General features: G+C 48.2%; 1 protein-coding gene across 1 annotated transcript in view; it reads left to right on the top strand.

Annotated features, from left to right (window-relative positions):
• ACACA (acetyl-CoA carboxylase alpha) overlaps positions 1-27,940 on the top strand; it is a 97,196-nt gene that overhangs the window by 31,083 nt on the left and 38,173 nt on the right. Inside the window, 16 exon segments of the mRNA XM_086859362.1 lie at positions 2,162-2,275; positions 3,745-3,858; positions 4,436-4,525; positions 4,934-5,052; positions 11,918-11,941; positions 13,901-14,044; positions 14,538-14,634; positions 15,843-15,950; positions 18,228-18,284; positions 18,589-18,633; positions 21,335-21,376; positions 21,737-21,952; positions 22,410-22,565; positions 24,225-24,428; positions 26,756-26,911; positions 27,412-27,558. Of these exon segments, the coding sequence (XP_086715488.1) occupies positions 2,162-2,275; positions 3,745-3,858; positions 4,436-4,525; positions 4,934-5,052; positions 11,918-11,941; positions 13,901-14,044; positions 14,538-14,634; positions 15,843-15,950; positions 18,228-18,284; positions 18,589-18,633; positions 21,335-21,376; positions 21,737-21,952; positions 22,410-22,565; positions 24,225-24,428; positions 26,756-26,911; positions 27,412-27,558 (1,833 nt within the window).

Genomic DNA, 27,940 nt, shown 5'->3' with positions numbered 1-27,940 from the left:
CAACATCCCAGGTTGGCAGACCTTGGAACACCAAGGAGACCACGGTGGAAGGGTCACTCCTGGCTGTCCGAGCGCCATCGGTGAGGCCGTGGTGCCACCTCATGGGGACACAGGGGTTTCTCCTCTGGAGTGGGAACGGTGAGCTCAGGAGGGACAACGTGCCTGTGGTCACCCTTGGCACAGCTGGCTGTCCCTGAGCTTCCACATGAACCAGAAAGCCATCACTCCTCTCCCTTGCAGCTCATGGCTTCTCAGGGCCCCGTGGCACGTTTGGTGTCACCACGGTGACAGCTGTGGTGTTTTCTGGAGCCAAGCTGTAAGTGTGGGGTGGGGTAAGGGCTGTTACTGATGGATCCCGGGCATCCATTATTAACCAGGGGCTCTGAGGATGGCTTTAGTAATGGTGTTATGCTGCCATCACTCGCCTTTTTTAGCCAGCAGGCACTGAAGGCAGGCTGGGAACTGCTTCATCCCTCATACATCTGTTGAAATACGGTGAGATTTGTTGTTGTATGTTCATTTTCTGTGCTTAACTTAAGCATGTCCTGGCCTGAATGGGATGGAGTGGCTGGTGGCATGGCAGGGCCCTGTGTCCTGTCAGATTTCTGTTCCCTGCAGCAGGAACACAACAGCAGCCTGGAGTTTGTGTTTCAGATCCAGCAGTGAATGTCAATCCCCACAGTGTCCTGGAGTGGATAAATGCACAGAACTTTCTTTGGGAACAATCACACTCGTGTTTGGTGGCCCAGGGCTGGTCAGGAGAGGACAGCAGTCTGATCAGAGTTAGGAGCTCAGAGGTTTTCTCAGTGGTTTGGGTATGGTCTGTCTCCCTGGGAGATCTGTGTCATCATTCCTGTGTGGGCCTGGAGAGAAAGGGATCAGGAGCAGTGTGAGGTAAAAGCTGTTGAGCCTTGGAATCTCATGGAGTATGAGCTGTTGTGTAGTTATTCACTCTCTGGGACTTTTGTATTATTTGGCTTTGGGTTTTACTTTATTTTCCCTGGCAGGTTTGTCAATCCCACTTGCTGCACAGAGGTTTCCCCTTATCCTTTTCTATTTCTTGGATCTTCAAATGGCCTATTCTGGTCTGTAGGTGTTTAAGAGCTCTTTAAACTTTTAGGCACTAGCTCTTCCTCATGGCAAATCGCTGTTTCATCTCACATTTCCCTCCTATGATTAATTTATCAAGACAAGCTGTTAAGTGCTGTGTGGAAGAATCACGTTAGAGGCTCCTAGAGGGTTTCCAGCTTTGGGGTGGGAGGGAAGAGGCTCATAAGAAATGTTGCAGACTGTGGGATTATTCATGGGAATTGAAGCTATTTTTGGAAGAAAGTCTTTACTGCTGGCATTTTTTTGAATGGATGACTTCAGAAGAATTTTGGGACAACATTGACACTGGAAGTTAATGCTCTTCACTTTTGTCTTATCCAGCCAATTCAGACAGTAAGGTAAGCTTGTGGATCTCCTCAGATCCAGGATTCTCTGGTTAGAGGAAATATTATGGACTCAGTCCTGTACCATGGCAGGAAGTACAGTACCTTATTCATGGGTTTAGTTAGCTTTGCTTAGCCTTGTCAGAGGAATGACAGGTCCTTTTTCTGGTGTTGGCTGAAGCTGCACAAAGCGTGGGTGGTTTGTGGCTGTGCAGTTGTGGGGACTTGTGAGGTTTGAGTGTTTATTTAAGTGGATGTCAGGAGGTTCTCTGGCAGTGTAACTCTGGTCACCCTTCATGGGGAGGGTTTGCTAACTTTACGTGTTCCACAAGGTGTCTGGATACAATTTAAGCTCTTTGAATTTTGCATTGGTGCTAGGAGAAATTTCTGGTACAAACCTGAAACTGGGTGATGGGAAAGGGTTTTCTGAGTCTCTCTGACAGGTCAGCATTTCTCGTGTGTTTGGGTGGCAGAACACATGGCACAAACAGGAGAATGAGAGATGGAGCATGTCCCTTCTTTCATCTTTTATTTATGTGTGTAAAATTGTTGGGTGCTGAATATTTGTGTCCTTGTCAGCACAGAATTCCAGGATAATTCAGGTCTGGACTCCTGGGGATGGTCCAGCCCTGAGTGTGTGTTTGTATGCCGGGTTCAAACTCCTTTTGGGGGAGCACAGCTGACATTTTCCCTCTGTTCTAAGCATTTCCTGTTCTCTCTATTCCTAGGACCAGCTCTGTGGCCGTGACCCCACCTTGACAGACGAGCTGATCAATATCCTGACCGAGCTGACCCAGCTCAGCAAGACCACCAATGCCAAGGTGGCCCTGCGAGCGCGGCAGGTGAGGGATCCCTGCACGGGCTGCTCCTGCCTGCAGCTCACCCCTTTGGGAAATCCATAGCTCCTGATGTTTATTTTCATCACTGTGCAAATGGAGAGAGTAGGTTCCTGTGAGCAGCACTTTGATAGTGAGGCTAATTAACAGTGATTAACCGTGGTGACAGGCGAAGACTGCGGTGCATTCCCAATTGCTGTAATATTTACATTAACATGCATTCCTTTGTCCCTGCTCCTCCAAAAAGTTTTGTCTGGCTCACACAGGAGTTAACTGGAGGTAGCCAATGGTTTGTGTGATGGAGGAAGTGGAAATGCGTGGTCACTGTGATTTTTGGTGGTTTTGTCTATCTGCAAACCTGACCAGCACAGGCTGCCTGGATTGTGCAGGAACAACAAGGACAGGCTCTCCAGGTTCCTCAGCTGCCTTCCAGTTGTGGATCCATGCATGCAGAGAACAGGGAGAGCCATTTGCACAAGAAGCAGATGTTCTTTGCAGCTGTAAAGGAATTTCCACAAAGAATTATGCTGGCCTTTTGCAGGGTTTCTTCCATCTTTGAGTTGTGCTTTGTCAATTTTGTTTGAACCTGGAAATAATTGGAAAAATTCTTGATGCTGTGAATTCCAAGAGTCTGCTGCAGAACTGATTTGAATGTCACATAGGCACCCAGACACTGCTGTGAGCTTCCTGATCAGCAGCTCAGCTGAACCCTCCCTCTGTTGCCAGGAAGGGGTGAGAGGGCACAGTGGTTTCCTGATGTGCTGACCCCAGAGTCTGATCGCTCCTCTCCTCCCACAGTCCTGATCTCCAGCCTAAAGCAGGAAAGCTCACACTTCGGGGGTCTCTCCTTTTATTTCAAAGCTTGACTATTGAAAATGAACACGGTGTTTGAAGCTGCTCAGTGACCTTCTGTTTCCTTCAGGATTGTGTTTGTGTCCTTGAACCGTTCCGCTGCTGAACCTCCCCGCAGCAACTGGGGATGGTGCCGCAGTCCTTGTGCTGCTCTTCCACTTCATTTTCCCTGCAAGCTGCTTCCATTTCCTACCTCTGCATCCCTCACGTTGGGCATTCAGTACCTGGCACTGGTGTCTGTTCCCCCCCTGCCCAGGAGCAGAGCGTGGCTCCAGCGTGGGCCTCCCCACAGCTGCTCCCCGCCAGCTCTGCTTCCCAATTAACAGCTGGGCAGGCAATCCCCAGGACCAGCAGCTCTGCACTGCTAAATCACATGCACTGATGGAACTTGATTGAAGCTGTTCCCCTTCTCCGTGGGGAATTGCCAATAATACAAACGGAGCAGACACACAAATGAGGCCGGGGAGGGGAGAGGGTTTGCGGCATCACCCGGGTGCCGCGGAACGCGGGAGGAGCTGGCTGCCTCGGCAGGGATGGAGCAGCCTGCTTCTGCCTGGAGGGGACAGCCTCCTGCTGATGGCCCAGCATGGCTCCTTTCTCTGACATTCCCTGTGTTTCCCCAGGTTCTCATTGCTTCCCACCTGCCCTCCTACGAGCTGCGTCACAACCAGGTGGAGTCCATCTTCCTGTCGGCCATCGACATGTACGGGCACCAGTTCTGCATTGAGAACCTGCAGGTAGCCACCAGCCTTGGCTCCCTTCTCACTCCCCTTCACGTCCTGAGCTCCCTGTGGCTTTGGGTTGTATGGGTCTGGTGTCCAGCTCTGCCCTGTTTTTTGTTCTTGTCCCTGTGCCAGTGTGGGAATCACCTCATGCCCGTTCTGCACCTTCCTCGTAGGGGAGAGCAGTGCTGGTTCCTCCCTCTGGGCACCAGACACAAGGAAATGGAGTGCAGCTGTGCCAGGGGAAGTTCAAATTGGATATTAGGAAAAGGTTCTTCCCCCAGAGGGTGGTGGAGTGCTGAGCAGGCTCCCCAGGGAATGGGCACAGCCCCAAGGCTGCCAGAGCTCCAGGAGCTCCTCTGGTATGGTTTTAGTTTTAGTCCTGTGAGGATCAGGGAGTTGGACTCAGATCCCTTCCAATTTCAGGTTTCATGTGGTTTAATAGAAAAAAGTCATAATCCTTGATGAACAACAGGAAAAGCTTAGAAATTAGAACTAGCCAGGCTTGATTTGGGGATTTTCCTTTTTTGCCTGAGCCTGGTTGCAAGACAGAGTTCTCTTCTAAACCTCTGCTTTATGTGATCTCTCCTAGAAACTCATTTTGTCTGAGACATCCATCTTTGATGTGCTTCCCAACTTTTTCTACCACAGTAACCAGGTGGTAAGAATGGCAGCTTTGGAGGTGAGTTTATTCCCATTGAAAAAAACCCAGTATTTTTAATTTTCCTGTGGATTTGGTTTGTTTTGAGCAAGATCCAAGAGAGCTGTAGGTTGTGTGGGATTTGGCATGCTTAGAATCTGGTATTTAACAGCATTAACATTGATAATGGAATGAAATTTCAAATTCAGGTTATATTTATGTGAAGACTTGGAGTGGTTGAAGGCAGAAAGCGAAGCTGCTGTCAGAGGGCAGGATGATAATCCTGATGGTTCTGACCTTCCTCAAAGAATAACTTCAAGTCCTGGTTGAATTAAGAGTTTATCTAGCTGCTCATTGGGAGGCATCTGTTTGGTTTTTAATACTTTTGAGGTTTCTGGGGTATTTCTTGCCCTCAGCCCAGTGCAGCTGATGCAGTTTCTCTGTCCCCAGGTGTACGTTCGCAGAGCCTACATTGCCTACGAGTTAAACAGCGTCCAGCACCGCCAGCTGAAGGACAACACCTGTGTGGTGGAGTTCCAGTTCATGCTGCCCACCTCCCATCCCAACAGGTCAGATCCTCTGCAATTGGAGATTTGGGAGGGGCTTCTCCTGCCCTGGCAAAGGAAACTTGCAGTAGCACTGGTGGGAAAGGGGGTTAGTTTAGGTGTGGTACAGCTTTCGTGTATTTTCTGGTTTTTGAACTTTAGCTTGGGCAGTAAATTATCTCTGGGATGTCAGTTCTAGCTGAATCCTCAGCCTTCCAAAAGATACAATTCCTGGCAGGATAATCAATTAATCGGAATTTTAACACAGAACAGTCAAACACTCCCTGTCCCCTTCCTGCCAGCCCTTTCTGAGTGCTTGTGTGGCTTTGCTCCTTCCTGGCTTTGCTGGATAAGGTGACTTCTGTAGAACACGATTTTTTGATGGAGCAGACCGAGATGAGAATTTTACACAAAGTGCTGGGGTTGACACAGTTTGGTTTTCAGTTTTGCATTTCTTGTGACTGTGAACCAAAAGCATCAACTCTTGCTGCCTGTTCCTGGAGAGAAGGGTGGCATGTCTAGCTCATTTAAGGAGATAAAACCTCATTATCAGAACTTAGAGGAACATCGAATCACATTGTTTTGGGTTGGAAGAAGACTGAATCAGGTTTCGGTTGGAAGAACCTTAAAGCTCATCTCCTTCCAGCCCCCTGCCATGGCAAGAACCTTGCCCTGGAGCAGGTTGTTTCTGGGTGTCTGTGGGGTCAGTCTGCCCCGTGTTTTCCCCAGGAGGGGATTTGAGCTGAGGTTTTTATCCCTGCTGGCTCTGAGGTCGCAGTGAGACCCCGCAGCCACCGGGTGCCACTGTTGGTCCGTGCCGGGCACCGCCGCCTTTTCTCCCTCCTTTGTTTCCAAACATCTTTCCCCTGATTCCATTTTTGGTGGGGTCCGGTCTCGCTTCATTGAGAATCCATCAGTACCTTTTATGAAATGGTTTTCAGGGTCTGCTTTGCTGGAAATGAATGGCTGTCCCCAGCCAGCCCCCAACCCACTCCTGCTACAAATGGGACATGTGTATGGGCTCATCTGTTCCCTGCATTTCTAGAGTATTTGTAAATAATTGCATACTATTTTTAGTACCCCTTTACAGTGCTCTTTTCTCCCCTTCATTCTTCCTCCATTTCTTCTCTGCTGGCCTCAGTTGCCTTTGTTGCTTGGGGATTTTCAGCCTTCCAGAGCTGTCCACTGCTCTGCTCTGTGGAGCACAGGCTTAATCAGACAAGGTCAGTTGGAAGAGAAGATGTTCCCTGCTGCAGGAACAGCTCCTTGGCCTGAAATCTCCTCTCTCCTTACACTGAATTGGCTGGGACAGTGTTGTGAGCTCAGCTCTGCTGTGTTCCTCACGCAGAGGGAAGCGGGCTCGGGGGCAGGTTCAGCTCCTTGGAGGTGCCTCCAGCTGATCCAGTGATGAATTTGGCTCCTGGTGCTTGGGGCAGCTCCTTGCTCTCCCTCTGGGGTGGCTGCAGGGTGCCCAGGGGCTGATAGTGGCACAGGGTTTAAGGAGCTCTGAAGCCACACCTGGTGTTAAACCCAGGATGTGGAAATCTCAAAACTTTGTCATTGTCCTGCTTAAGTCTTCTTCGTTGTTCTTGACCATGGTCTGTGTTCATCATGTGCTTTTCTGTATCTTTTGTAGCACAAATTCTTAGGCTGAAAAGCTAAAAATGCATTCCAAGGGCAAATCCCAAAGCCAAAATATCTCAAAATGTCCCTCAAGGCTCTGCAGGGTTGGTGACCCAGGAGCAGAAGCCCTTAGGAGAGCATTCCCTTTGGGAGCTGCTGTTACATGATGCCACATATTTTTCTCCACTGCCTCAGATATTTTTAAATATCTGAAGCAAATATTCATGTAGAGAAAACAGCAAAATGATAATGGTTTAAATTCTAAGTAGGTTTTAAAATTTATATTTAAATTCTTCATTATTTGCATTTAACCCTGCTATGCCTTTACTTAATTGTGGCAGAAACAATCCCACTCACTCCTTCTGAGCTGCCTGATCACAGCTCGGGCTCAGACTTTGTGTTTTTGGCCATGGAAGGATTGCCATCAGCTGCCCACAGGGGAGCAGAGAGGACAGAAGAGCTGTTAAATCTGCTGACAAAGTCACAGAAGTGCAACCTGCTCCTGGTGGGTTTTGTGGGCAGAGGCTGTTTGGGGAATTATTTGTTCAAATTAACAGAAAACATCCTAATGTAAGAATCCCCACTGAATGGCAAGGGAAAGTCACAGGGAGAAAAATAGCTTCTAATGGGAATCACAGAGGGCTTTATGGATCCATCAGCATTCCCTGTGCCCGGTGCAGGGCAGATGAGGAGTGCAGTGTCACCATCTGGCAGCAAATGGAGATTGTGAGGCCTCTCCGAGCAGAAATCCAATCTGGAGGCGTGGATCTGGGGGGATCTCTGGGATGCCAATGGCCACACGCCGCAGAGGGGACTGCAGACAAGTGCAGAGCCCTTGCCTGGGGATAACCTGCCTCGTGCAGCCAGCCAGGGTCCTGGGGAGAGGAGATGGAGGAAGAAATGAACCCTGCTCGGAGCTGTGCTTCGCTTCCCGCTTGTTCCGCCGGCCCTGCTGCGACGGGGAGCGGCTGGAATATCGACTGGTGACAAAGGTTGTGCCTTTGTGAGCGTGGCAGCCCAGGTGACAGACACTGAAAGGCCTTTCTGAGGTGTTCATGAAGCAGGCCTTGCCTAATCTTAGCTCAAAATCTTCTGTTCAAAGAAACATTGTGTGTTGAGGAGAGGGAATTATAGTGCTTTTTCAACAAAAGTGTTTCTTTCTAATCCCCTCTCCTCTCCTGCTCTCCAGCAGTCTTTCTTATGTCTGAAGCTGTAAGGTTTAAATTAAACTGGGACATTGTCTGCTGTAGCCAGCTCTTGGAGCCTGCTGCTGCCCTGCTCCTCCCAGAGCATCCCCTTCTCTCCAGCTCCCCCAGCCAGGCTGCTCAGCTGCTTCCCTGAACCCCCTTCCCCAGAACAGATGTGCTGCAGGATCAGGAGGGAGGAACTGGGAGATAAATGTGCTCCCACAAAACAGATCCCTTTTTTTCTCAGAGCCGGATGTGTCCCCTGTGTCAGATGCTGAGGCAGGTGCTGACAAGGAGACTTAGAGGTGCTGGATACATCCTGGTTTTGGGGTGTGGCAGGGATAGCCCAGGGCTCTGCTTTCTGCTTTGTTGAGCCCCAGAGAAAACTGAAATACAGCCCAGCCTGTTTCTGGTCCCTGCTGCCTCAGCCGTGCCTTCCCAACCCCTCTGGGCACTGAGCCCACCCCTTCCCTCTGTGCCATGGGACACCCCCAGCTGCCACATTGGCCTGGGGACGTCCTGGGGATCCTGGATCAGGATGTAGCACTGGAAGGAGAATGAGGAAGGCTTTAGCACTGCAGATGAAGTTTTGATAATGGCCCTGCTTAGCTTATGGCAGGTGCGAGTCTGGGGGCTCCACAGAGGAGATGTCTGACAGCAGCACACCCTGGGTGCCTCTGGAGCTGGGAATGCACACACCCTACAAACAGGGATGCAGAGGCAAATTGGGCTGAATTCCTTCCTGGGGCTGCATCCATGGTGCTTCCAAGGGTGGAATCCAAGCCTAGGCATGAGTTGCTGTGCATTTCATCAGCATCATCAAACCACAGAACGGCCTGGGGTGGAAGGACCTTAAAGATCATCTCATTCCAGCCCCTGTAATGGATAGGGAACTTCTCACTAGACCATGTTGCTCAGAGCCCCATCCAGGGGCATTTCCATCAGTATAAATATCTCAGTTATCTTGTGCTTGGTTTTGCCTGGAATCTCTTCCCTCTGTGCTTGTGGATGTTTGTTCATGCCCCACCTTGGACTTGGATGTTGCTGATTTCAGGGCTTGAGAGTGGTGCATGATCTCTCCTTTGCTGTCTCCTGATGTTTTATCATCTATGGGGTATTTTGGTTGTTCCTTTTTGCCAGCCTCTTAGCTCACAGGTAGAAACCCTTTGGAAGGCTGAAAGCCAGGTTAAATATCCCTGGTCCCAAACAGGGCTTTTTTAACAACCCCACACTCACTCACATTGAGAGCACTGTGCAGAGGTTTTTTTTCCTGCTACCATCTTACAAGATCTACTCATAAGATGTGAATTTCTGACAAAGTGAAAGCATTTTCTGTGGACTAGCTGCTGGAACAGCCTCTGGCATCAGTCTCTGGATGCCAGGAGTGACCCAGCCATGCTGCTGTGGGCTCTGACCCTACCCAGAGCCCCAAAGGGATAACTCATGGGGTGCCAGGTAGCCTGGGGTCCCCTTCTTGTTGTGAGAGTGGTTTGTACGGGGAGGGAGGAGGGGAAAATGATTCCAGGACACCTGTAAATCCCTGCAGCTCCGTGCTGAGGTTTGATGTTAATTAGGCAGCAGGCAGCAGTAATGTGCTGCCGTTCCCTTGGCTTGCCTGCCTCGGAAAGGGCAAAATCTTCCAGCAGAGCAAAGAAGGGGCTGTGGAAGGGGCAGCAAACTGAATGGAACGACGATAATTTTATGCAAATTGGACTTCTGTAGCAGATTCAGCTTGGCTGAATCACAGAGGGAGCAGAAGAATGAGGGAAGAAAGAGGGAGAGGAAAAACCCAATCAAAATGTATGGTTTGAGGCATGTTTCACAGCCTTCTGCTTAGATTCTTCTACAGAAATGAAGAAACATAAGAGGAATGGCACTGGCCAGAGCCAGTGGAATTGCTCTTTCTCCTGTGGTACTGCTGTTAATAACTACAAGTGGGTTACTGAGCCAACCTCTGCTGATTCTGCTTTGCTGCCTCATTTCCAGAGCTGTGCCCTGCGCTGGCACTCGCCCCCAGCTGGAGCTCTGCACGGCCATGGTGTGGGGGAGAGCTCCTGCTCCTCACAGGGGGCAAGGGGAACCCAGCTCAGAGTCCCCAGGAGGTGCAGCAGCAATGGGGCTGGAGCAGATCCCTGCTGGGATCAGCTCCTGGTCAGGAAGGGCCGTTCTGGGAGCTGAGGAGGGATCATAGACGGGATCAGATCATTCCAGGGATCAAAGAAGGGCTGGTGTGGAGGGCAGGGGGTGCCAGCACTGCCCCCATGGCTGTGCCAGTGTCACTCTGGTGCTTCTGGGGGCCTGGCACGGAACCAGGGAATGGGTTGGGCTGGAAAGGACCTTAAAGATCTTTTATTCTACCCCTGCCATGGGCAGGAACACCTCCCACTGTCCCAGGCTGCTCCAGGTCCCACCTGGAGTAAATCCAGGGATCCAGGGGCAGCCACAGCTTCTGTGGGCACCCTGTGCCAGGGCCTCACCTCCCTCCTTCCCTGATACCCCGTTTGAACTGCTCTCTTCCACTTTCTCTCTGCTCCTCCTTGTCTTGTTTCCCTCGTGCTGCTCCTGCCTGAGCCTCTTCAGCTCCGTGTGGAGTGGCAGGAGAAGCTCCCAGAGCACAGCACCAGGGTGCCCTTCTTGAGGCTGAACTGAACATTTGTTTCTCTGGTTTTTTATCCCTCTCTTTTCTGAAAGCCTTCCAGGGACGGCTACAGGAGGGTTCCTGCTGGGGGTAGGAACTGCCAGTCCTCTCCAGACTATTTTTTCCAACTGAAGTAGATCACATGCAGCTTTCCCAGTCTTTGCCAAGCTCAAAAAATAGTCCCAACCCCCTGAGGGCTCGAGGCCGGTTCTGTCCTGCCCACAGGCTCTGCAGCACAGGGGCTGTCCCCACCATCCCCCCAGAAATTAAATACTTGTGGTACTCCTACCATAGCAGATACAGTTTTAGGGATTTGTTTTCCACATATGGTTTAAGGAGATTATGGGAATTTTTTTGTGCCTCTACCAGTAACGCATCCAACACATCACCTTGTGGTGAAGGTGACTCTGCTGTGACCAAAGCAGTCTGGGGCAGGAGCAGGGCAGGCTGAGCAGTGTGACCATGGAATACACTGGTCATTAAGCACTGGCACTTTGTGCTCAGTCACTTGGGGTCCTGCCTATGGACTAGGATGTCCAAAAAAGCTTGTGGATTGATCTCCTGAAGGGAGGGGGGTGAATGTCCACTCACATGTTCCTCAAAGCTCTCCTTTCCATCTCTTAATTCTCGCTAATCCTTTGCACAAGCCTTCTGTGTGCAAGGGCTTTTTAAAAAATTTGATCTATGCTACTTTGCCTGTCAGATCCCAGCAATTTTTCCATCTTGCAGGGAGCACTCTCCTGGCTGTTTCTGGTGTGGGCTGGGCTGTGCTGGTGGTGTGAAAATGTGCCCCTCACTCCCCTCTGCCCTTTGTGCATCGCTAAGCCCTGGGCTGCATGCAGATATGGGGAGAGTTGGGCTGATGTTAGAAAAGAATTGGTAAAGTTTTCCTCAAATTAGCCTTAAGTTTGTTCTTTTTAGCCTTAAGCTAGTTCTTTTTAGTACTGAATGCTGAAAATGCAATGTATTCCACGGTGCTGTGTGTGTTTGCTTTGTTCCTGCGTTGTGGGAGCCTGTGCGTGGGCTGCTTGGCCTGGAGGCTTGGCACTGAGGATTTGGCTTGTTTTCCTGAACCTGTTGCAATTTTCCTGTGTGAGATGGTAATTTTTTTCCCTTTTTTTTTTTTTCCCCCCCTCTGCTGTTTGCTAGTGTGTCAGGGACTTGGTGTGTGCAAAGGGCTTGAAGGGGGGACGGTGAAAAGTGAACAGGAACGTGGGGTCCCTTGCAAGTGCCAAGTGTTTTCCCAGGATATTTCATTATTTGCATGCTCTCTGCATGGCCTGGCTCTGCCCCAGGGACCCTGGCAGGGAGCTGTCCCTGGCAGCTGACAAATTTGGGATCAGTTGTGAAGATGTTGCTGGTGTGTGCATCAGCTTGATGATGGTTCTTTATGATGCTCTCACTAACCAGTCTGTGACTAACTGTGGTTGTTTGATTACAGAGGGAACATCCCCACGCTAAACAGGTATGGTACTCATCATCTTTTCAAATTTCAAAAGCCCCTCTAGAAAGAAGTAGCCTAATCCTGAATGTTTTAACATGTTTTGTTGTAGCTCCCTTCTCTTTACTCGGGAAACTCTCAACCATAACTCTTCTTTTACCTTCCCTTTTCCTCTCCCTTTGTCTAAAACATGTTTTCAGCTTTTCTTTAAAAAAATAAATAATCTTTGCATGCAGCAATCTTTGAAATCGAATTAGCTGGGTGACTCAGCTCATCTGCAGTATGTTACACAGCAAAGGGCTGTCCTAGGGTCTTTTTTGGCACTGGATTCTGAGGTGTTGACCCTCTGGCAGGGAGTCACAGTGACCCCAGGCAGTTCTTCCCAGCCTTTTTTCTTGTCCATAGCTTAGAATTTGTCCAGGCTGTTTCACCTCCCTCACACCATAGATGAATCTACATCTCAAACAGCTGACAGCATGTTTTGTTGTGTTTTGGACGCTAATTTTTCCTCCTGTGTCTCAGTTGAAAAGTATTTCTTGTTTTAAATAATACATGAAAAATGTCTGCTGTCTTTTTGTTCAGTTCCTGTTCTGTGATAGTTTTTGTATTAGTTGTAAGAAATGTACACCAAGGCATGTCCTGAAAAATCCCTCTCTTTCAGAATGTGAATACCTATTATTTATTACTGCTTACAAGCCTATTTAGGGAAAAATAGTAAAAATGGGCTTGGAAGTCTCACGGCTCTTAATCAGAGATAAATTGTGGAAACAGAGAGTGACTTTAAGCATGGAGAGCTATTAATCACACTGATGATACTTTAGACTTGTTAACACTGTACTTAGGGCTGTCTCACAGTGGTTTTGGTGTGAGGAAAGGAGGAAATCTCAGCAAAGCTGGGAGGTGGCTGTGGCAGGAATGCTCAGCCAGGTCCTGGATCTGGCCCTGCTTTTCCCACCCAGCTGAGCACCCCTGGGACTTCACAGCTCTGAGGTGTGGTGGGAAATCAGCTCCCTGACCTCTTTCCCCATCTCCCCTCCTGTTGTGGCCCCAGCTGGGAGGAGCAAAATGAGCGTGTCCCCAAGTGAGGAGCACGTGGGCCCTGGGCCAGCACCTCCTCTTCAGAGGAGTCACCACGTGTCAGGCAGCTCGTGAAGGAAGTCTGAATTCAGATGAGTCTCTAGTACAGCTCAGAAATTGGTGATAATTATTGCAGAGAAGGCAAACCCCCAGCTGTGGTCACCAGAGAAAGGTCCAATCTAATTGTGTGGTTTTTCCTCACTGTGTGAGAGGCTTCCTCTGCTAGTCTTGACTGTGACATTGGGAGTCTTTAAAAAAACATAAAAATCACAGAATCAGTGAGGTTGCAAAAGACCTTCAAGACCATGGAGCCCAGCCTGTGACTGATCCCCACCTTGTCAACCAGCCCAGAGCACCAAGTGCCATGTCCAGTTGTTTCTTGAACAGAAAGGGTAGGGATTTGAGTGTATCAGTAAAGAATTTTGGAGAAGTCACTGTATCCTACTGCATTTGAGGAGTGCAAATTATAGTATGATCAGAAAAATCATGGAATCAATAAGAGAATACAGCATGGTGTGCTTCAACCTAATTTGTAAAAATGTGCTGAATCCTTCAAGTGTCAAATCTTACAATTGCTGCTGTTTGAATCATGGAAAGCAAATCATAAAGACAGGAGGAAAAATAAGTTCAGCTTTGCATAGTCAGAATTCTCCTGTCATCTCAAAAAATACCTGTTTTAAGGGGTTATGGCATTATTTGCTAACTCTGAGTGTTCCTGTCATTGAGACAGCCCCCAAGTGAGGGATGACCAGAGGCATGGCAGGGGCTCTGGAGCAGGCTGAGAAATCCAACATGGATTGCACAGCCACGCTCCGGGTGGCCAGAGCACGTGCCCAAACCCTGTCCTGGTGCTGTCCCCTCCTCCCCAGTCCCTACTGACTGTGCTCTTGCTGCCTTGCTGTTTAGAATGTCCTTCTCTTCCAACCTCAATCACTATGGCATGGTGCACGTGGCCAGCGTGAGCGACGTGCTGCTGGACAACTCCTTCACGCCGCCGTGCCAGCGCATGGGCGGCATGGTCTCCTTCCGCACCTTCGAGGACTTTGTCAGGTGTGTGGGCTTGCTTCTGGGGCCACCTCCCCACCTGGGCCCTGGCAGAGCTGGGGGAAGGCTTTGCTAGGTCTAGAGTGAGGTTTAGACTGGTCCTGAGCGTGCTTCCCTGTTTGGGTCCCCGTGCGTGTCCCTCAGGCTGCTGGAGGAGCAGTTTGCAGACAGAGGGATCAGCATCCCGGGTTCCTGCTGGATGGAGACCATTTGGGAATGTGCTGACACCTCCCAATGCTCTGTGGGTGTGTGTTGGGGGGAGTTCTTTGTGTTTCCATCCTTTTGGGATAGGCAGCCCCCCAGCAGAGCCCTCAGCCTGCACCCAGGAGGGCTCTGCCAAATGTTGGACAATCCAGACTTGGTTTGAGGATTTGCCTCCTCATCTTTGAGCCCAGCAGGGGAAGGAGCCCTTTCCTACCGGCACTGGTGTGTTCAGTGCTGGGTGCTGTGTGTGCTGGCAGTGGTGTGCTGGTGACTGTCCCTCCCTGCTGTATTCCAGGATCTTTGATGAAGTCATGGGATGCTTTTGCGACTCTCCCCCGCAGAGCCCGACGTTCCCCGAGGCTGGCCACGCTTCCCTGTATGATGAAGACAAGGTAGGGTGGGGTTTTTTCTGGAAGGTGCTCTCAGGCTGGCAGCAGGGCTGAGGCTGGATGTTCCTCCCTATCTGGAGTTAGGAGCTTTGTGTATTTATGGCAGTGATTTGCTCGCTTGTTCCACAGCAGGTGACTCGGCGTAGGCGGCCGCTTTCCAGCTCTGTTCTAAAACTACGGCTCAGCCTCTTGCTCCCCATGTAAATTTAGTTTATGGCTTTTAGCATCAGCAGAATTACTGGATCCACAGCAGCATAACAGAGTTTAAACCCACCATTAAGTCTGCAGACCCTCTCTCTGCACCAGGATGTTGAACTGCATCTTCAGCTGTCTTTGTCCTATGTCTGACTTGCCATGTTTTCTGTCTTACACCCTTCCCAGCCTCCTTAAATCCTGATTCTTCCTTCTGCTCTACCTCTTGGAACTGTTTTGGGGAGGAAAAGCTGAGTGGAGCTGCTCAGTTTTTGCAGTGATGTGGAGAGCAGGTGCAGAGGAAGCAGGTGGTCCCTAATCCGTAGGGATGCAAGTCCAGTTTCCCTTGGAGACACAGGTAGCTGCTCCACAAGAGTGGGAAGCTCTGCTGGAATGTAGCCTGTGTCCAGAACAGGGCTTTGTTTTCCACTGATCCTGATGGGTGTAAGCACTGTAGCCTTTTCCAGAATATTACTGTCAACCTTAATGCCCTCAGATCCCTCTTTTTACATCCCCCACACCTCACCAAGGTGATTTCCTGTCCAGATTCAGTTTTTCCCAGTTAATCACAGGCTCCTGAAGGCTGAATTTGTAATTGCTTGGAGCTCTAATGGAATTGATGTTTCCACATTATTTCATGCTGTTGTAGGTATGAAAACTCACATTGTTTTGCCCCTACACTTTGATTAATTTAATTGCTCTCCTTGATGCCGAAATTCTCTACTGTCCTTGTGCTGCATCTGGTAAAGGGAAGCCCGGACCCTGTGCCCTGTCTCGTCCTCAGACTCGGATTTTCCAAAGGAGGCTCCTGTTTGATGTTTGTGGACATTGACTTCTGTGAAATTGCAGATTTATGAGGCTGTTTCGATTTCCCTCAGAGTTTTCCCAGTGCTCCACTGAGGTCATTTCCCCCAGAGCATCTCTGCTTTAAAGCTGCATTTAGGGAGCCTGTTGTGAGGACTGGCAGGTGCTGAGTTGTCAGTTATTTATCCATGGGCAATATTCCCTTGTCCTTGCAGAGTGCCCGGGAGGAGCCCATCCACATCCTCAACGTGGCCATCAAAACCGACAGCGACGTCGACGACGACGGCCTGGCTGCCATGTTCAGGGAGTTCACCCAGAGCAAGGTAAGGCCCCTGCATCCCCCTCTGCCTCTCTGGTCTTGTGCAGGACTGGGAAAAGTCTGGATGTTCCCAAGGTTGGGGAGGTTTTTGTTTGATTTCAGAACAAACGTGCTGCAGTTACATCCTTAATTTATCCCATTCTGTTTCTTTGACTGGGTGTAGCTGCACCTTCCTGAGACCACCAGGTCATTGTTCCTCCTTCTGATCTGTCAGCTCAGGGCTTCTTCCCTTTAATTTTTGATGGGATGAAATACTTGGAAGGTTTTAAGCACATCAGGTCAATCTTCAGTAACTGTCTCCACATGCTCTGAAAAATGTGTTCTGTCCCTTTCCTGGTGATAAAGTTGTTGTATGAGCAGCAGAACCTTGTGAAATGACATTAAAATGTCCTGTATTTGTGTATCACCATAGTCTGAATGCAATTAAAATTTATTGCCCTTGTTAGCATGCTGGAGCATCCACCTTAATACGACATTCCTGGCCTGAGGAGGAATTATTTGTCATGTTCAGTGGCTCCTTCCTAAGTGTGGGATACACTTTAGAGTCCCAGATGTGAGTGCTGGGTCAGTTGTGAGACAGCCTGGGTTGGGAGCAGCCTCCTTGTGTCCACTCTGTGCTCTGCCTGCACCTGCTTTTCTGGTGGTGTGGAGAACTCCAGCAGTTTGGGGAGCTGAGTATACCCACAGGAACTGGGATTGCTGGTTTTGGGAGCACTGAAAGAGCACCTCCAATTTCTCAGCCTGGGAAGTGGGAACATACCCTGCAGAAATCAGGGGATCCAAAATGGGACTGGCATCTACGTGGCTTCAGCAGCTTCCTGTCTCTTTAAACAAGGAAAACAATCAAATCTAAGAATTAAAACTAGTTCTGCTTTTCATCTGCTTGATCATGCTCCAGGCGTTTTATGGGAGGGGATAAAAGGAAAGAAATAAAATATATTAAAAAAAAAAAAATTAAAAAAAATCCAAAACCACATTAAACTATCAAATAGGTTGATCCAAATTGTCCAAATAATCTTCTAGTCCCAGCATGTTGTGTGTGGTTTTTTTAATAGAAATTAGGATCATATACTTGTAAATGACTTGTGGAGGAGATTGAGGCAGTCAGTGGAAATGGAGTTTCTCCAGGTGCTGATGGCTAATCGCTCTGTAATAGCTGTGGCCTTGCTGGGAGACCCACATTATTACCATGTAATCAGAATCCTGTTGCTCTGCTGTTATTGTCTGCCACTTGTGGAATTTTAAAAGCAATAACAATTTTTGCTTTTTAAATCATGGCATTATTAAAGTTATTTTCTTCCTCTTGCCATGAATATAGTCACTGCTGCTCATTTTCAAAGGGCTTAACCTTAGTGAAACATCACAGTCTGTGCCGAGAGGGGCTGGCTTTTTCCTGCTTGAGCTGAGTTGTTGCTCCTTTTTGTGTTCTTTGCTTTTGAAGAGGGAGGAGGAAGGAGGAAAGTTTGAGAAAGGGGAGAATGATGAGACCTTAACACTTTGAAGGATCAGTGGTGTGGCAAATGCTGCTGGCAGCACTCCCCTGAGAGGGGGCTTAGGGGAATGTGAGGAAGAAGCAACCAGAATGGATATTCTGTGATGTGTTGGAAAAAAATAATTGACATCTGACTTGTATCACCTTTGCAATGTGGAATCTTGGAATCTCAGGATGGAAGGGACCTTAAGGCCCTACCTGACATCCCATCTAACCTTTGTCCATCTAATTGTCGTGTTCCTTTCTGCCCATACAAAAACTCCTCTCCCTTCTATTTTAACGCCCTAGGAGGTCACAGTGAGGGCCCCCAAAGCCTTCTCCAGGCTGAGAGCCTGGATGTGTGCTTTGGGCTGGGTTATCCATGAGCTCACTGTGCCAAAGGCAAGGATGAGCTTCATGCTTCTGTGGTTTAGCTCCTTTAAAACTCATTTTCCACGACCTTGCCACATGGACACCGTGCTCTCCTCAAAAAGCAATCTTGGCAAATGAAGGAGGATATTTCCTGCAAGATTTGGGTGTGACTCTTGTGCATTCCTGCTTAGCCAGGCTCAGCTGGAATTCACTGCTCTGGGATTTGGTTATTTACCTGCTCAGGTGGAAGGGATTTGGGTATTTATGCTGCTAAAGGAGCTTCAGGTGGGAAATCCTCGCTCCAAGGAGGCTGAAGGGGAGCAGGAACTCAGAGGTAGGAGGATCTGCAGGGCTTTTTCACTCTGTAGAAGATTTCAGCATGCTTTTAGTCTGTTCTTTTTCAATCCAGTCACCAGTTTCCACCCTTGTTTTTTGCAGAAATCAGTCCTGATCGAACATGGCATTCGGAGGCTGACTTTCCTTGTAGCACAAAAGGTATTTCCATATCTCTCCTGATGCTCTTTGGTTTCTAGCTCATTATACCATTGGCATCTGACATGTTTGTTCCCCAAATTGAATGCTGTATTTACTGTATTTACTTCTCTCTTCACTGTTTTTGTCCTCTCAAACTCGAGATGGTTTTCATGAATTCGCTTAAGAAAATTAATTTACAATTGTAAACAATCTTGATGCCTCTTGTATTCTTGAATTAATTAATTAATTTTTGATTTTAATCCTAATTGCTAGCTGTCTTCTGCTTTTTTTTTTTCTTCCTATGTGTGTATGTTTCGTTTGTAAGGACTTCAGGAAACAGGTCAACTATGAGGTGGATCAGAGATTCCATGTAAGTAAAAAGGGCCTGGAGCACGGTGGCATTCCTGCTGTGAGGCCAGGAGACACCCAGGGGGCTCTGGGCTTCTCATTTGGATCTCAGGCAGGCATTTAATGCCCACACTGGTGTCAAAGTGAAGTGTTGAAGTATTTATTTGAACATCTGACCACAAACCCAGCCTGGGCCCGTGGCATTCAGAGGGGCTGCTGAGGCTCTGAGTGTCCCTCGTCACCTGGCTGAGCTCAGGAAGCCACACTGATAAAGATTTCCTTGTGTCTCGGTGTTGTCTTCTGTTCTAAAGTGCAACTGTCAGTGAAACCTTTGTGTTTCTTATGGAATGTGGTGATTTCTTTCGGCTTCTTGCTGATTTTAAAATACCTTGGAGCAATCACTGAAGGGACTTGTTAGATTTTGCAGAGTGGTTTTGTGATGTGGGGAATGTTTGATGCTCTTACTGCTGAGAATTACTTCTTTCCCCAGGGCCTGGGCATCGGTGAGGCTTGGTTTAGGTGGCCATGTAAGGCATAAACCAGATTTTTATCTCTTGGGTATCTACTTTTCCACTCTGGAAGTTATCAGGAGCCTTTGAAGTGCAAGAAATTCACCCTGTGCTCAACACAGCTGGTCTAGGAATGTTTTTGAAGGAAGACTTGTTTGTAAATCAGCAAAAAATAGTGTTTGAACCAACGTGGGAGTCACCACGTGGGAATTGTTGCTCACAGTACAGGTACAGAGGTGTCAGTCAATGGCTTAGGAAACTGGATTTTGTGGAGAGTTTTTTTGGGACAGTGATCAAGAAATTCTAGACTTTAGGTTTGAGAAAGGAAGTTTTAGAGACCAGAATGGGTACTGGGGGAATGAAAAATCAGAGTTACTGAGTGAGTGCTGTGGGAGGTGTCAGAGGTCAGGAAGGAGGCACAGAACAGAAGGAACCATCCCCAGCTCTCCCTGGATCCTCAGTGTGGTGTCATCTGGCTACAAAGTTTGTGGAGCACCTCTGGGAGCTGCTCTGTCACTCTTTATTACTGTCTGCTATCCCAGCCCCTTCATTACTGGACCAACTATTAACTTAGCCAGGGCCTGGGCTTGGGTTTGTTTTTGTTTTAATTACAGTCTATATAATTAGTTCCCAGCATGTTGAGGTAATAGAGAGTTGCTCCAGCAAGCTTCCAATTTCCTCATCTCATTAGGTTTTTAACATGATTATTAGTATAATAATCAACTCTGATGATTTCTGGTGTAGCTTTTCGCATTCTGCAGTTTGCAGGGTGTCTTGATTGGCTAATTTAGGCAAATTATTTTGATTGTCTTGATGATGGTTGGTTGATTAGAACACAGCAGGGGTATAATTCTTCTGCCTAGGAAATGGAGCACTCTTTTGGATTTTGGTACCAGAGCACTGAGGATTTTTGTGTGTGTGCACATCTAATTATGATATTTGTCCACCACACCAGTGAGGTGCCTTGGAAGCAATTCCATTAGTGGTGGAATGAGCATGGAGATGGTGGGAGAAGCTGGCAGCATGCAGAGGAGGACAGGTAGGAGGGATTGGGAAAAGTGAGGAAACATGGAAGAGGTTGTTTCTTAGATGAGGCTCGCAGACAGTGGATATATTGGGTAAGCCTGAATTTTTAGGCAGCATTTTTTGCACCACTGCTTATTTTGGAAGAGTTTCCAGGCAAACCCAAGTTGTTTTGCTCAACTGAGAGTCGTCAGGTGATGTTTGGGGGCTGTTTTACCTAGGAGGGAAGGAAGATGACTGACTAGAATAGCATTTTCAGCCTTAAAATCTGTGTTGCTCAGTGGTGGCTTGCACAGTGTCACTGGCTGTCGCACTCCCTCCAGCTGGGGTTGTTCATCTTTCATGGATAATGGAATGTGAGCCAGAAATTCAGTGACTCCAGGTCAGATTCCCTGTTTTTTTTGCTTAGTAAGACAGTTCTGGCAAGTTGTGTGTGTCCCTTCAGGTCACCTTCAGCACAGGCAGCAGTGTTCTCATGTGGTGCAAATCACTGCCCAAAGCTCTGCCCAGTAAAAGTGGAATTCCAGAGCAGGGCATGGATTTGCCTGCATGGAAGTGGAGGGACAGGATGCTGTCTAGGCTTTCCCTCTTCATCTAAGATTTGTACAATATTTCAAAAAACTCTCAGGGCTCTGCCAGGGTTTTATCTATGCAACAGAAAACCAGAGAAAACTGAGTGGCATATGGGGTTTTTTGTCATGTTTTTGCTGTTCCATACAGGAGAATAAAGTTGTTTGATTACAACTCCCAGTTTTCCTTGGGAAGAGAGTATTTCTGGCAGTAATGGTATGAAGAGAGCTGTAGAATGAGATCATTGTTCTGTGTACATCTGCATCTATAACAGAGTGTTCATATCACTCCAGACATTTCCACAGGAATGCTAATCATAAGAGAACTAGAAAAAGTTTCCCAAAACTGTATGGACACTTCTGTGTTGTTAATAACTGACGATAATGATCTAAAGCCAATCAAGTAGCCTCTTTTGCATTAATGAGGGCAGGTTTGAGCTGCCTCTGCTGTCTCAAAGGTGACTTGATTTTCCACCACCTTTGTGATATTGAAAAAGTGGCTGGGAACAGCTTGTGTCACCTCCTGTGCTGTGGTGCTGCCTCAGGAGTGGCCTGAGAGCACTCTGGTGACATTGATGCTTGCTTGGGGAGGACTAACACTGCTCTTTTTATTTTCAAACAGAGGGAATTCCCAAAGTTCTTCACGTTCCGTGCCCGGGATAAGGTGAGTTGGATATTTATAATACTGTTCTCCAAGTGTTGGCTTTATCCTTCTTTCATTCAGTGATTACTACTGAGAATCAGGACAAAACCTTCTGGTTTCTGTGGAAAAAAGGGGCTTTTTGAGGGGAGTGAGCTTGAGAATTTGCTGTCCTGTAATTTGTATTATGCTCTCAGCGCTTCAGCAATTTCACAGCTCCCAGTGTCTGCATGTGGTAGAAAAGTCTGGGTTGGATCTGTTTGAATTTTTAGAGTTTGAATTAAATATGCAGTTTCATAAGGGGGGCTGTTGAGTTCTTGCCCCGAGTGCTTCACCTTTCCAATGCTCTCTTCCCCACCCTCCCCTGTGTCCGTGGCCCTGCAGTTCGAGGAGGACCGGATTTACCGGCACCTGGAGCCGGCCCTGGCCTTCCAGCTGGAGCTGAACCGCATGAGGAACTTCGACCTCACGGCCATCCCCTGTGCCAACCACAAAATGCACCTCTACCTGGGGGCAGCCAAGGTGGAGGTGGGCACAGAGGTGACAGACTACAGGTTCTTCGTCAGGGCCATCATAAGGCACTCGGACCTGGTGACCAAGGTGAGTTTGTCCCTTTCCAAGGCAGTGAGTGAAACCCAGCGTCATCCTAGGGATCTGCAGGGTCCAAAACTGAGCATTCCCCATGTGGAGGGCTGGGGGTTGTGCCCTCTCCTTGCTGGTGCTGCTCTGCAGAGCCATTCCTTGGAAGTCCTGGTATTCCTGTGCTCCAGGGAGATTTTTCAGGGGCCCGAGAGGAGAGTCATAAATCCTTAGATTTTGAGGCAGCAGTGGCTTGCCCTGTTTGGTTTCAGATTTACTCTGAGCTGGAGGCAGCCAGGTTGGGATCCAGGCACTGGGAGCACTGTGCTGGGGATGGATCTGCTCCAGGGCCGTGCATCCAGCGGCACCCAAGGGTTCTGTTCTCTCCATCAGATCCTCGTGCAGTTTTCCAAACCTCGCGTTCTCGGGCGGTGGTTTGTGAGTACAAAGTCAGTGATTTGTTGGCAATCTCTGGCAGGAAGCCTCCTTTGAGTACCTGCAGAACGAGGGAGAGCGTTTGCTGCTGGAGGCCATGGATGAGCTGGAGGTGGCCTTCAACAACACCAACGTGCGCACGGACTGCAACCACATCTTCCTCAACTTCGTGCCCACCGTCATCATGGACCCCTCCAAGGTGGGAGCTCCTGCCCAGCTCGGGGCTGGTTGTCTTTCCAGGGCTTTGCTTGTCAGAACTGAATGGCCTTTTGTTCATAGGATCACACAATCGTGGAATGGTTTGGGGTGGAAGGACCCCTAAAACTCATCCTATTCCAACCCCGACACCTTCCACTGTCCCAGGTTGCTCCAAGCCCCATCCAGCCTGGCCTTTAACACTTCCAGGGAAGGAGCAGCCTTTTCCAGGGCCTCCCCACCCTCACAGTCAGGAATTTCTTTGCAGTATCCCATCCAACCCTGCCTCTGGCAGTCTAAAGCTGTTTGGTTGTGCAGCTCAGCTCCTCTGTGTGAACTGAGGGGCAATTATTAGAAATATGTTTTGTGTTTGAAACTAAACCTGTTTTTTCATTGTGTGTTTGAGGTAAATAGTTTTAATAAGGAAGCAGATGTAAATGCTCTTCTGTTTTTTACAAAAGTTCAGATTCCATCCAAATAAAACATGAGATAAATTAGGAGCTTAAAAAGAATTTGTAAATTGAGTTACAAAAGTGCCTCATTTTCAGTCTCTGATACAAAACCACAGAGATGAACGTTCTAAATAAATGAATGTTAAACTTGGTAGATGGACAAATGAAAGTGTTCAGGCATAAAGGATGTTTGTGGTTAGCAGAATCACCACAAAGCAAGTCCCAAGTCCAGGCTGAATTTAGCTGGAAATCAGCATTCAGTTCATGGGTACCCAAAGATGAGAGCTGACCTTTCCTGAAGAGAACAGCTGAAAGTTTAAAAAGATGAATTGGGTATCAAAATAACTCTCTCTTGCTGGCTGACTTTTAAATCATGATTAAAAATTGGTGGCTTAAATCCCTTTTGAACGAACCTTTCCCGGCGTGTCCAGAGCCGTTGGTTCCCAGGAAGTTCAGAAGAAGCTGGAATATTCAACCCTGGAAGTTGGGCTGCCCTCAGATGCAAACCATGACTTTTCCTTGAGCTGCTGTGCAAAAGAGACTCTTTTTGGGGAAAAATGTTTAACCCAGCCTATAAATTGCCTTCTTTTAATATGCACTTTGCCCAGGGTGGTATTTTATAAAGTTTAATAGAAGAGCAGAAGGCCCAGCTCCAAGTGGTAATTGCTTTGTTGATTTAAAGCTCCGTGCAGGCAGTGAAATGTGATTATTGTGCATACAAGGCCCGCAGAGCTGCTTGCCAAGGGTTTGGCTTGTCTGGACTCTGTAGTTCCCAGGTGTGATGCCTGTGCAGGGGAGGCAGAGCTCCCTGGGCTGGGCTGTGGTGCTTGGGCTGGATGATCTTCAAGGTCTTTTCCAACTTCCCAATTCTGTGGTTCTGTGTGCCGTGAGGAAACAGGGATGTGAATCCAGCGCTGTCCTGCTACATCAGTGGTCCCCAGGTGGAGTTCCTGCCTGTCTCAAGGCTTAGGATGAGGAGGGGAAGGTCACCAAGGTCCTGTAGCAGCATTGGCACGTGCTGATGTGTGGTGATCCTTCATCCCCTGGGAGCAGTGGGGTGGGAGGCACACGGAGCGGTGATGGATCCAGAAGGAATCCCGGAATGGTTTGGGTTGGAAGGGCCCTTAAAGCCCATCTCACTGCAACCCTGGCACGGGCAGGGCCACCTCCCATGGCCCAGGAGTGCTGAGGAAGGCTTTTCCCTGCTCCAGATCGAGGAGTCGGTGCGCTCCATGGTGATGCGCTACGGGAGCCGCCTCTGGAAGCTGCGCGTCCTCCAGGCCGAGCTGAAGATCAACATCCGCCTGACGCCCACGGGGAAGGCAATTCCCATCCGCCTCTTCCTCACCAACGAGTCGGGATACTACCTGGACATCAGCCTGTACAAGGAGGTGACGGACTCCAGAACGGGACAGGTACGTCCCCGCGGGGCCGCAGCTGGGCGGGAGCGTTGGGAAGGGGACGCGTGACCCCTGGGGAGCTCTCGTGTGGGATGTGGTGCTTGCAGGTAACCACAGACTGCTTTGGGTTGGAAGGCACCTTAAAGCTCATCCCATTCCAACCCCCTGCCATGGGCATGGACACCTTCCACTAGACCAGGTAGCTATGAGCCCTGAAATCTGCTTTAAAATGTAACACAGAATTGCCATTCGACTTAGCCAAAGGAAGGACAGGGGGAAAATAAATTTGCAGCAGCAAATGTGATCAGTTAAGTCAGTCGAGTTTTCTGGTTGTTTTGTACACGCCCTCAATTGTTTGGGCAGCTGGTTTTCCAAAGAGTTTCCCTCAGAGTGCTCAGAAAAGTACTAGAAGAGGAATCACTGCTGATGCTCATCCTCTAGGTTGTAATAAAAAATATTATTAATTATACATCTTCCTGAGTAGATAGAAGAAAATCTGTGAACGTGTCCTTTAAATTCTAAAGATATAAGGAATGACCTGGGTAGGATGATGTAAAATTATGGAATCACTTTTATATCACTTTTATGAAGTGTAATGGACTCTTTTGTAATGGTTGTGGCTGTTGTGGTATTTCTCTTTCCCATGGTGCAGGAACAGCGTGGTTAACTGAAATACCTACATATGCTAAAATCCATGGAGCATGGGATGCATGGGAAATATTTAAATAGAGGAATGTTTACATCTCCCTCTGTAATCATCTCTCTGCCAGGCAAGAGAAGCAGCAGAATAAATCACTTGGGCACTGTGAATGTAGAGCACAAAGTGCTGAGTCACCTTTCTCCCCCTTTTTCCATTTAATTTTTCCAGCGAGCTGCTGGCCGTGGAGTCCATCCAGCTCTGAGATCCCAGCACAGATAGTGTCAGTGTGCTTTACCTCACTCCTGCCTTTGAGGGGAGATGAGAGAAGAAAAGAACATTTTAATAATCTCTAGCAGCTCAGCTTAACCCTTGAGTTGGGTCAGTCACTTGTGAAGGTCACAAGTGAACTCTCAACTGATGAGCTTCGTTATTTAAAGCTTGGGGAATGGGCTCATGTGGGAGTGTGTGGCTTTAGCAACTTTTCCAGTATTAAATTTGATTTGTTTTCCAGAATATTAAAGCAGGTTCTAGTAAAAAAAACCAAAACCTGATATTTTTAGGAACCTTTCCCCTCATGATGGAGGTTTATAGGGTGAGTTCAGATATGTGGATGTTTTTCCTTGTGTTTTCAGAGGGCTCTTTTAAACTTAGAGAAGTCTTTTTTAAAAATTCAAATATTACTGATGTGCTGGGTACTTTCATGACTTCTGAAGAGTGGGAAGGTGGCTTCATGGTGAGAGAAAGACCCTTATTTCTTGTTTCTCAGTAGTGATGAGTGGTGATGCTCAGCACAGACTTCTCCAGTTCCTTACAGAGCTGTTGTGGAGCTCTCCAGAGATTTAAGGAGAATTTCCAAATGTAGATCCTGACAGATCCCAAGACAGGCATTGTCACAAACGCTCATTACCCTGAACAAATGCTTCTCCCATTAAAGAAACTGCCTCCCCAATTAATGTTTCTGCAGACTGAAGAGAGCATAAACTGCTGATTTGATCTAAAAGTAAAAATCAGCTTTACTGATTTTTTTGTAATTCTTCAATTAATTTCTCTGCAATTAGATAAATTGTGTTAAATACATCCTAATCATGTCCCTCCTGCCAGGTGTGTCCCTGTGAAGCAGTGTTGGGGCTGTTTAAGGTGTTTTTATCCCTTTTTTTATCTCCTCCCATTTCTCCATTGAAAAGCTTCCCTTCCAAATCCTGCCTGCCTGGAATATATAGTGCCGTGAAGCACAGCAGTTGATAATTCATGTTGCTACTCTGGGAAAATCTTTTAAACTTACAATATCAAAACTTCAAGCCCAATGACATATGCAAGTCTTGACCCGGCTGGCGGGCGCAGCCGCGGATCCCGCTCCATAAATAACAGAGTTCTCCCGGCTGCTCCCAGCTCTCGCCATCCGTCGGCACAGACACGGTGTCAGGGCAGCTGCTGGGGAGCAGGAGCTCCTCTCAGGCCTGGCTTTGTGCTGGGGATGTGCTCTGTGCTCCGAACGGGGTGGGGCAGTGGCGCTCCTGAGGTGTCTCCAAAGGGCAGCGATGCGCGGTGGAGCAGGGGGTGCCAGGCTGTGCCAGCACGAGCAGCCTTGCAGAGGACAGGGACAAGCAGCCTGGAGTAGCCTGGAGATTTTTGCTAAGAGCTGGCTCAGCTGGTGTACAGAACCTGTGGATTAAGCAGGGTTTGGCTGTGGTTTGTCCTGCAGATCATGTTCCAGGCATATGGAGATAAGCAGGGACCACTCCACGGGATGCTGATCAACACTCCCTACGTGACCAAAGACCTGCTGCAGTCCAAGAGGTTCCAGGCACAGACTTTGGGGACATCATATGTCTATGACATTCCTGAGATGTTCAGGCAGGTGAGTATTCTTTAGGCTCTTCTTGTTGCTCTTCCCTTTGCCATCCTGATTGTCAGGGGAACCAGGGGCGTGGAGTGGCTGCCAGGGGTCCCCAGGGACCTTCAGCTATGGATTGAATCTACTTGGAATGAAATTAGGATAAACTGCTGCTGGAGTTCCATTAATGAGTCAAACAGTAGAAGCTGAAGGATGAACCATCTCCTCTTTCTTGCTGCCATTTCTTTGTTTTCCCACCTTGCCATCTGCCCTTCCTAGATGGTGTTTCTGGTCTGCTGCTTCTATCCTGAACCACCTCATTCAAATTTCACTTTGGGGGAACCTGTTCCATGATTCAAATCCCAAAGCAGGTGATACCCCCAGAGGGACATTTCAGGGTGTCCTGCTGGGAACACCAAGCTGGGAATAATCCCAAATTCTGTTGGCAGTACCACGCTGGAGGGGATTGAACATAAATATTTGAGAGTGACATTCTTAAGGAGGGTTTCTCTTGCCATCCCCAGTCTTTGATCAAGCTGTGGAATTCCATGAACGACCACGCGTTCCTGCCGCCGGCGCCGCTGCCCTCGGACATCCTGACCTACACGGAGCTGGTGCTGGATGACCAGGGCCAGCTGGTGCAAATGAACAGGCTGCCAGGAGGAAATGAGGCAAGTGCCACTTCCTTTCGTGCTGCTTCTACCTCTGTGCCCCAAAAGGCCTTGTGCTTTGGGCTGGGTTTGACAATTGTAATGAAAATTTACCAGCCAGGCACAAAATCTATTCATTCAGCCTTTCACAGATGAAATCTCACTCTTGAAAATGAGATTTTTGTTTCATTAAAAATTAATGCATTCCCTACAATGGGTATTTTAACTTCCATAGTAAATGATGATTCCATTTCAAACCTGTGCCTATGCTGGGCTTCCTTTATAATTAAAAAATGCTCATTCAGCTGTTCCAGGTAACTGGGGTTTGTGTTTGAGCAAAATGTGTTTTACAAGACTAAATAGAAATATTTTCATTTGCTAAAAAAAACCCCAAAAAACAACT

Source organism: Cyanistes caeruleus, chromosome 21 (assembly GCF_971803275.1).
Source record: "Cyanistes caeruleus chromosome 21, bCyaCae1.hap1.1, whole genome shotgun sequence".
Taxonomy (NCBI): domain Eukaryota; kingdom Metazoa; phylum Chordata; class Aves; order Passeriformes; family Paridae; genus Cyanistes; species Cyanistes caeruleus.
Note: the sequence above shows the minus strand (reverse complement) of the source record. Positions and strands in the feature narration are given on the sequence as shown.